General features: G+C 44.6%; 1 protein-coding gene across 2 annotated transcripts in view; it reads left to right on the forward strand.

The window, feature by feature from the left end:
- The window catches only part of LOC8052626 (vacuolar protein sorting-associated protein 26B-A), a 34,398-nt gene extending 25,090 nt beyond the window's left edge, over nt 1-9,308 (forward strand). For both annotated transcript variants that reach the window (XM_002435804.4, XM_029978725.4), the window contains exons 6-7: nt 4,128-4,270; nt 6,803-9,308. In XM_002435804.4, the coding sequence (XP_002435849.1) occupies nt 4,128-4,270; nt 6,803-6,886 (227 nt within the window). In that variant the 3' untranslated portion in view covers nt 6,887-9,308. The remainder of the gene's footprint in view (nt 1-4,127; nt 4,271-6,802) is intronic.
- Nucleotides 9,309-10,000: the final 692 nt, after the last annotated feature.

The raw sequence follows: 10,000 nt of genomic DNA on the forward strand, positions 1-10,000 counted from the left end.
TCTTGTATTTAGAAAGTTGTTGGCCATAATCGCAAGCCACCAAACCGTCCATTCTAAAAAAGATGTAACGCGCGTACACTATTATACGGCGTCCTCCTAATTTGGGCGCGAAAATATAGTTCTGATTTTATGTGGGCTCCATCTCCGCGTGGCACAGCCTAACGCCATAAAGCCAAAGCGACAAATCATGCGCATCGCTGTGACAACGCCACTGTAGAAGGGGCGAGGAGTGCGGTGGCCGAAAAGATTGCGGTAACACGATTCGCGTCCAAATTAGGCACTTTAGGACGTCGTGAGCCACTTCACGTCCACTACATCTGTTTAAAAATGAATGATTTGGTGTTTTTGATGACTACAGATAAGGCACAAACCGCAATTGAGTAACTCTGACGTCTTTTTTAAAAAAATGTCTAGTCGTTAAAAAAAAAAATCGCCCTGTATAGCACGATTGTAAGGCAGTTCTTTACGTCCGGCGACATCATTACGGCATGGAAGGAGACGTTGACCACAGATCATCCTCTGTGTATGATCTGTGGTCACTGTTTTTTTTTTTTTTTCGTACGAGAATGAGCAAACTTTTGATACCAAATAAAATTGATTTAGCACTCACCAAATTCGGCTTGTTTACTTGATTCAAATCGATATTTGATGTGATTACACTTACTTTGTACCCGCACACGCCTACTTCATTCCCTAATGAGTTACAAGTGATCATTACATTGTTTTTTTTTTTTTTTTTTTTTTTTGTTGTGCGAGGTCATCACAATTTATTATTAGCAATCGGAGCTATGCGATTACGCGGAGGAGGCGCATTTGAATATATTTAAAATTGTTCTGAATACACAAACAACTTCAAACGTCTTGCTGTTTGGGTCGTATCCTACACGCAGGACCAATAATAAAGCCAAAACCTTATAGAGGAGACTATCTCTATCAACTCAACGCACAAACACGATGTGAAGCGTGTCTGCGTACGTTGGAAAAGAGATACCGGCGAGCAAACCATAGCGTCGAATGTCCATGCATCAAAATGTCCGTGCACCGAAATATCCGCGCACCGAAAAGTCCCACACCGAAAAGTCTTTGCAGCAAAAAGTCCGTACACTGAAATGTCTATGCACCAAAAAGTCCGCACCGAAATGCCCTACAGCAAAACGCTCTACACCGAAAAGTACTAGACCCACTACGGATGGGATCCTCCGTCACCTCTGCCGGTTTACGAACCATAATGATTCAGAATCACTGGTCTATGGAGGGCCATCCCTGATATACAGAAAACGCCGCTCGTACTTCCCGTTGTCGCCATGAATCCGCCTAAACAACGAAAGATGCCAAATCAGATATTTATATTAAAATTGATACTTCAATGACTACTTCTTTGAGCAAAGCAAGGCATTTGTGCTCTCAGAACAGCAAAGAATCGTCTTCCAAACCAATGCTTAAAAAAGAGCCAATGCAACTCGTTGGGGAGAGCAAGTGCCAAGCTCGCTCAAAACAGCTACTTGGTTGGTTCAGCTCCTTGTCGCAGGTGTGCCGGCTGGCTTCTGGATAATCTTTTCAAATCCTTGAAGCTTTCATTTCCTCCACCCCAAACTTGTAAAAAAAAAACAAAAAAACAGGCAGTTGCAAAAAAAAAAAAAGTCGGAAAATGGCGAGGAGGAAACGAGAGGCGATTTCCTCCTTTTACAGTGGCGAGAAGGAAAGTGAGGGTCGGGTTCCTTCTCTCTGCTTGCGGGCCGGCCTTTAAGGCGTGGCCTCTGTTTAGATCCTACACTTCTGTTAAATAGAAACAACATTGCTGTCAAAACGGAGCACAAGTTTCTAGGAGTTACTTTCGACCGTAAACTTACCTTTGTTTCGCACCTCAAACAACTCAAGCAAAAAACTCTGCAGGCATCGAACATACTCAAAGTTCTTTCGCACAAGTCGTGGGGCTCGGGTAGGAAATGTCTCCTTCGTCTATATTCTTCGCTCATTCGATCCCGCCTTGACTATGGCTCAATTGTCTATGCCTCTGCGAGACCGTCTGCTTTAAAAATGCTCGATCCAGTACATCACCTTGGGCTGCGTTTGGCATCTGGTGCTTTTCGCACCTCCCCTGTGCTTAGCTTGTATGTTGACTGTCATGAAATGTCGCTTGAAAAAAGGCGACAGCTACTTAGCCTCAACTATGTTTACAAAATTTTGTCGAACCCCAGCTCCCCCACTTATAGTTGTATTCAAAACTAGGTTTTCTCGCCTCTTTAACCATAAGCCAACTGTTGTGCGGCCCTTGAGCTTTCGTGTCGAGAGTCTTCGCTCCTCCCTCAATGTGACTCTTGATTTTAACCTCTTGAATAGTTCATACCATACTGCCCCATGGAATGTCAAACCCATTTTTTGTAACTGGTGCTTCACAAAATTCAGGAAGCAAAGAGTCTCACCTTTAATTTTACAACAGGAATTCTTTGCATTGAAGGAAAAATACAAAGATTATAATCATTATTACACTGATGGTGCAAAGTCGTCAATGTATGTTGGTGCGGCTGTATACTCTTCTCGTTTTTCCAAAGTCGCTCGTCTAAATACTCTTGCCAGTATTTTTACTGCCGAGCTGTATGGGGTCATGATGGCGCTTGACCATATAGTTCAGAGTAAAATTAAGAAAGCCATCATCTTTGTAGATTCTCAGAGTGTTGTTCGGGCTATTTGTTCTGTTTTATCAACTAAGAATCGGCTGACCCGGACTGTGCGTGTTAAGGTACAGCAGGGCCTACAGGATGGGCGCGACATTAGGTTTTGCTGGATTCCTAGCCATGTGGGCATTGCAGGCAACGAGGCTGCAGATAAACTGGCCGTCTCTTCGCAAAATCTTTCCATGTCACATGTCCGCATCCCCCACCAAGACTTAAAAATGCCTATAAGACTTGCAGTCTTGCAATCGTGGCAGTCTGAGTGGGATGTAGAGGTTAACAATAAGCTTCACACCATCAAGCCAGACCTTGGTACCTGGGAAACATCTTACAATAAAAATAGATTCCACGAGGTCCTCCTATGCCGCCTGAGAATCGGCCACACCTACCTCACCCATAGCTACCTGCCTACTAGTGGAGAACCTCCAGCCTGTGAGCGCTGCGGTGAACCTCTGACTGTTGTTCATATTTTATTTCTTTGTCCTGGTCTTCGGCAGCAGCACAAATTCTTTTTTCCTGATCTTTTCAAGTATCGGATTCCATTCCACCCTGCCTTGCTGCTTGGTGGGCGGCCACTAATCTCATTCAAACGTCTTTTTGATTTCCTTGAAAATACCGGATTTTTAAACAAACTTTAGAACTATTCTGCTCCCCATAGTTTAATTCTACTCACCCTTTTTTACTGACTCACCTTGTTTGGCGCAGTATGGCCATTGATGCTCTTGCGCCATTAAAACCGCAAACAACAACAACAATCCCCAATCAACACCGTTCACCACGTGGAGATGCGTCCATTTTTATTCAGAAACATAGTCTGCTTTTGGTATGATCGGGTGGTAAGGTTACGCAGGGGCCGCCGCCGCCATCTGTCGGTTGTTGCGCCAGTCAGAGGGTGTGTGGATAGCAGACGGGCACTGTAGGTAGAAAAAATTTGTTATTGTTTTTTTACTTCTTACTCGGGTAAGTTTGCTCTTTGTAATTTTGATTGAATGCTTGCACCACCTTCAGGCACCTTCGTGGTAAATCGTAGCATGATACGTTACCAAGCCAATTTATGCTGTCCTTTTGAAGGCTTCATCCAGATTCATGAGCATGCTGTAGTGAGTAGAGTATGTAGTAAATATTCAACTCTGAAAGGTATCTGTGTAGGGTACTAGGTACTCAAAAGGACTGTCTGGTTTAGGCCATCAGTTAAATGCATTGAAGCTGCAATAGTACTAATGCGCAGTTCTTACCATATGCCTGTGAAGAGTGGTGGGGGTTAAGTGGACAAAGTTGCAGCATACGCTATTCTCTTGGTTGTGCATGTGATCACTCCCTCCCAGCTTTTCGCTCCTCCCATCTGAGGCGCGGAAAGACTCCTCACTTTCTCGTACCTCCCCCCTCGTGCACGAAGGGACGCGTTTTGGCCGACTTGCTGGCCGTGCGGACTGAAGGAAGTGCGTGTTCTTGCAGGGGAGTCGATACCGATCCGTCTGTTCTTGGCCGGCTACGACCTGACGCCGACCATGAAGGACATCAACAAGAAGTTCTCGGTGCGCTACTACCTCAACCTCGTTCTCGTGGACGAAGAGGAACGACGCTACTTCAAGCAGCAGGTGGGGCAGACAAGACTCGTGTGCAGTGTACGGCGATATACGGGGCATTTGATTTTAATTCGAAGAAATCTGTATAGAAAAAGCTGCAAAAGGCACACTATTGCTGTTTGTACGGGTGAGTTATACAGCCAGGGGATGTAATATAGTGAGCTAATCTTCACGATAAGTCCGATAATGAACTGAAATTTAATTTAACTAACATTTTTGAATTAGTGAAAATAAACATATGGTTCCAATTAGAAACTTGCGGAGTGTCATCGAAAACTACTGGAAGAGTACATTTTAGAAATGTGGGAAGCATGGAGGCGTGCTAAAGTTCCCATTCATGTAACGGGCGTAAGGCTGCGGTGCAAAAACACCCCTGCGCAGTTTTAATGCGAAAGCATTAACTGGGTCCCATGGAGCGAGCCGACGTCATCAGCTCTGAAGCCGTGCCAAATGGCACCTAAGCTCCTTTCTCCAAGTGTAGCCGCGATCTGGTGGCTCCTAGCTTTGAAGTTGCGCGAAAAGCCTAGCCAAACGGCACCTAGTTTTCCCGCTCCCAATGGAGAGCAGTGAAGCTGAAATCAATGGATTAGGTAAGTTCCATTGGTCAGCAAGTTTCTAATTGGAACCATATGATTATTTTCACTAATTAAAAAATAAATTTTAGTTAGTCGTTGGACTTACTGTGATGATTACCCCCTCTATATTATATTTCCCTGGCTGTGTAGCTTGCCTGCCCAAACCGAAATAATGCAGCTTTCACAGCGTTTTTTTTTAAACATTTTTGTAAAGCCTTAGAAAAACACCCTGTAAATAGCCAACTGGCACAATCCGTCGTACAGGGTGTTTTTTTTTGTTTTGTTTTTTAAGCTTAAGAGATTTGTTTAAAAAAAGCTGTGAAAGCTACACTTATGTGGTTTGTGCAGGTGAGTTATACGGCCAGGGGGCTAATCATAATGATCAGTCAACTAATTAATTAAAATGCGTTAATTAACTTTTTAATTAGTGAAAATAGACAGATAATTTCAATTAGAAACTTGCTGAGCCTCATGGAAAACCACTAAATCAACTCTGTTTAGAAAGCTATAACTAGGGTAACCACCCTCCTGCTAGCAAAATGCGGGACACGCTGACCGAGGGTTGTAAGAGAATGGTATTATATTTTAACTGCGGCAACTGTAAAAAAGGAGCTGGTGCGCAATCGAGCTGGTGGAAATTTACCATGATGCTTTTTAAAATGAGAAGGGCAGGAGGATGAAACATTTTTTTTTTCTCCTTCTGCCCCAGCTAGTCTCGGGTTAAAAAAAGATTGTAGAAAAAATAAAATAACTATCCGAGGAAATTCATCAACACACGCCACGAAATGTGGCTCTTCTAACACATTTAATATCTTGTCTTGTCCGAAAGGATATTATACGGTTGCAAATTGTATTGTGGCAATTAAGCTCAAGTAACTTTCACTCCCAGTGATATATTTCAAGTTTTAATGTCACATATGTTAATAAATGTGTAAGTTGAAAACAAAATTGACTGCAGCAGAACTTAATGCATCAAAAGGATAGAAGAAGCAGAAATCTTTTACGGCCTCTTCTTTCCTGTCGATTCTTCTTTTTACCAACATGCTCCTACACAAATTTTGAACCCTTATGTTGTTGTTTTTGAGCGTTCTGAATTGCAGTCTCTTCACCTTGTGTAATCGTCTTCACAAAAAAAAAACTTTTTACCACAATGTTTTTACATTGACACCACGATTTGAAAATAATTACAATGATTTATTTTTTAACTTTTGGCGAGCAATTTTCGCAATACTTTGCCACCAAGAAAAGAGAGTCACAACGGCACATGCACGTCGTTCTGCAGGATTTATGGTCGCTTCCTGCAATGCTTGCATAGAAAATGGTGTACCATCGTGCTTCCCCGTGCCCCGTCGTTTAGCAGCGCCATGAGTTGCGTAGTGAATTTTACGACAGTGTGAAATGCAGGGCATTTTGAAGATTTGGGAATTTCTTGCGGGACGCGGGACACGAGCCCTCAATGTGGAACAGTCCCGCCACTCGGGACGGGTGGTCACCCTAGCTATAACACAGGGGCAGTATTTTACGGAGTTACGTAAAAACGCTACATTTGGACGTGCTTCTAGGTTTCGGTTTCTTATCTTAGCGCATCTCTGCACCCGTGGTCCTGCTCCGCAGTCACCGAGACGTGCAACACACGTGCACCTTACTTCCCTCCATTCTGCGAGGGAGGTGAGGGCCTGGCTTCGCGCCGCGACCGCAGGGGAGCAGGACCGCTGGTGCAAAGATGCTCTCCAATGAGAAACCGAAACCTAGAAACGTGTCCAAACTGAGCATTTCTTCAGAATGCCGTAAAATGCTGCACCTGTCTTATATCTTGCTAAAAAGAGTTGATTAAAAAGCAAAACAAAAACTGTAAATGTTTTATCTTGCAACGCTCTTTCACGACAGGTATCTGTGTTACACGAAAGTGCCAGGAGCCAGTCCCATAATGCGTTCCATGTTAAAATTTGGGTTTCACCTTTGCCTTCAGGAAATCGTGCTCTGGAGGAAAGGAGAGAAGACTCGCAAGCCGATCCAGCAACCCGACCAAGCTGCGGGTGACGGCGGCATGTAGTCCGCGACGCCTCTGTTGCGTCGCGGAGGTTTCTTGGAGCGCCCCGAAGAACGGGGCAGCCCCTGCCACTCGAGGCAAATGTAGTTTCTATACGCTGTGTACGTACGGTTGCAGACGCTGCAACTTTGAGCCGCGGAAGACTGGCCAAGCGCAGCGTATGCTGAGCCGACCTTTTTCTTTTTTCCGTACGGTGCGACCCATTTTGCATCGTAGGCGACCGTACGCTTGTTATATAATCTGTAAGTTTGTACAGGATGTTTTTTTCTCTTTCTCGGAAACCAAAAACAAACAAAAACCCCTTCCCCCCTCCCCTCGAAAGAGTGAGATGAAATTGTCACCTGCTCCGCCGCATCTCTCCCTGTACCCGGCGGTGTTAGTGCGACACCTCCTACATAACCGGGCTGTAGCATTGCGTTTTGTCTATTGCCTATGGAAAACCAGCATGGGGCACAGGTTTATTGTTTTCTTTTCACTTTGGTGTTTTGTTGTTGCTTTACTAGAACATACTGTATGTTCTTTTTATTTTTATATACGCATGTATGAAAATATATTGTTTATATTAATGATTATATACCTCTCCTGCTTGAATTTCCCCCTTTATCTGCAATATTGCAAAAACAAAAAAGAAAGTGCTGCGTAAGCATTCTGTGCTCTGTGTTGGCCACTGGCGTGGGCGATATAGAAAATCCAGCAGTGCCGCCTCATTATCTGGTATGTGTTGGTTACGGTGTCTCTGTGTTGCCCCGTCTCCTGTGCCTTTTCGAGAGATAGCTTTTACGAAGGAGGCATCCGTTGTTGGAAAATACTTTTTTTTTTCCATGCCCCCTTTTGGCCCAAGATGGATTCACCTGCACGTAGAGATCCATTTTAAAAGAAATTTAGACTTTCTTCAAATGGAGGAAGCACCGCATCTGTACCACGCAAAAAATGTCAAATGTGTGAAGAAAGAAAAAAAAGAATTTGCTAAAGCAACTTATTTCTTTAACCACAGGGTCGGTAGAAATGAACATGGATATGGGGAAGGGTTTTGGAGAGAAAGTTGCGTTGTCCTAATACACAAATCGCCTCGCTAGCTCGGTGAGGATAGCGAAGTACTGCGACCTCAGTTTTGTAAAGGATACGATCCAAAACCCTTCACCTTCACTTCAATTCAATGAGAGCATGTTGAATTGAGGTTTATTTGAATTTTCACGAGCCAAGCCCAAAAAGAGTGATTGCAGTTTTTTTGTTTTTTTTTATGGGGGAATGGAGTTAGAGTGCAACGTTTTTGTGTGTTGGGCTTTCTTTAAGGCACATAGATCGCGGTACTACTCCATTTGGGCGACGCACTGTTCAGTGCACGTTTCACCGCTCGTGGAGCCCAGAAACTTCTCGGCGTCGTGGAGCCCAGAAACAGCGTCGAAAAGGCACGGGTGCCTGCCTCTTGTTAGGCTAGTGTTGTCGAACCTGATCCAAAATGAAATGCTGCCTCGCCGTTATTTCGGGCCTTCCTTTCACTGGTGACCTTACGAACGTCTTAATTCGATTGAATGATTGCCTTTTTGCGGCGCAAACTCAGTTTACGTACCCTGAGCATTCCAGAACATCCAAAAAAGTATGATCATGCGTGGCCTAGCTTTCTCCCCCATTAAAAGCGCAATCAGACATATTGATGTCCCCTTTTTTCGAGTGATACTCATATAAAGAGGCCCGTCGCAATTGGCTCCCTTTCAGAGATGCGTCTCAGAAATGGAAGCGCGTTACGACACATCCTTTTTCCAAGATACGAAAGGGCTCGTCGCGACGTTTAGTCTCATTTTCAGCACGGAAAACAACCACGCTCTACCCTAATTTTGGATTTTTGAGGCTGATTAGGGTGCGTAGACTCGAGCTTGTGCCATAAAAAGAGTCTATAAATCAAAGTTCTACTGTTCATACATCAAACAAAAGACTGTGTTTGCTGTAGAACGCGATGGCAGAAGTATGTGTGGAAACATCTCGGCATGGTCCAAGAATGTTCCCTTCATACATTCGTATGCTTCGAACTGTTTGCAGACAGTCTTTTGTACGACATATTAGCAGGGTGACCACGGCTGAAGACACTAACCGAGTTTGACCGACGACGCTCTCAAATCCAAGGGTCTCTCCGAACTCGACGATTGGCGACGCTCCTTCCGGCGGTGCAGCTCGTAGAAACTTCCCCCCACCGACCACCATGGGCGAAAAAGCCTGCCTCCAGTTTTCGTTTTGGGGCTGTTTTGGTGCCATTGCTTCACCTCTGGTTTTTGTCCGCTTGGTGCGTGTACATATGCGACATTCCAATCGGCTCTTTGGGATCCCGTCCTCCTCGTAGCCTGTTGTACATTGATGTACATAAGCTGCCTGTTCTGTAGCGCGCAAAACGGGAGGTCTCTCCGAATAAACGACGATGATGCTCGATTCACTGCAGTGTCGTTGCTGTTTCTGCGCTTCGCAACAAGTTTGTTGTTACGTTTGGACCTCTCAGGATAGCTTGCAAGACTTATTTTTTACGCTTCATGTTTTCACCACGAGCTGAAAAATCTTTTAACAATGTTATAAAACAGCATTTCTCATGGACAGCACATACATTTTTTGTTCTCGCAAGTACTGCAGAACCTTCGCTCTAGTTAAATGCGATTGCAGGGTTGCCTCATGACGGTGCCAGGGTAGCAGTGCATTCTCTTGCCGTAAAGCAAATTCTCAAACTTCTTCGTCCCAGGAAACCCCAGCAAGCCTCAAGCCCTCCCCACTTGTTGCCAAGCGATAATACTGGGCAATAAAGATGTATAAATAGTGAACGAGAGTTTATTGCACCGACGGAATAAGACAGAATGAGAAGGCAAAGGGGTTAACCTGGAGTACAATGTAAAATATATACTATACATGTTAGTGCGAAGGAAGAGATTGCTTTGTCCACAACACCAACTCGATGCCTGGCTCGGTCCGTGGAAGGTTATACTAGAGGAGGAGGGGGGCACTGCAATTTGGGTGCTTGCAGAACCCATGAGACCAGCTCACGGAACCTCCGAGTTCCACGGAATCTGGTTTGAGAACAACTGCTGTAGGGGATCCCAAGGCTTCAAGGGGCCATGAAACGAATTTTGTGTTGGGATG

Source organism: Ixodes scapularis, unplaced genomic scaffold (genome assembly GCF_016920785.2).
Source record: "Ixodes scapularis isolate PalLabHiFi unplaced genomic scaffold, ASM1692078v2 PGA_scaffold47__10_contigs__length_4178495, whole genome shotgun sequence".
Taxonomy (NCBI): domain Eukaryota; kingdom Metazoa; phylum Arthropoda; class Arachnida; order Ixodida; family Ixodidae; genus Ixodes; species Ixodes scapularis.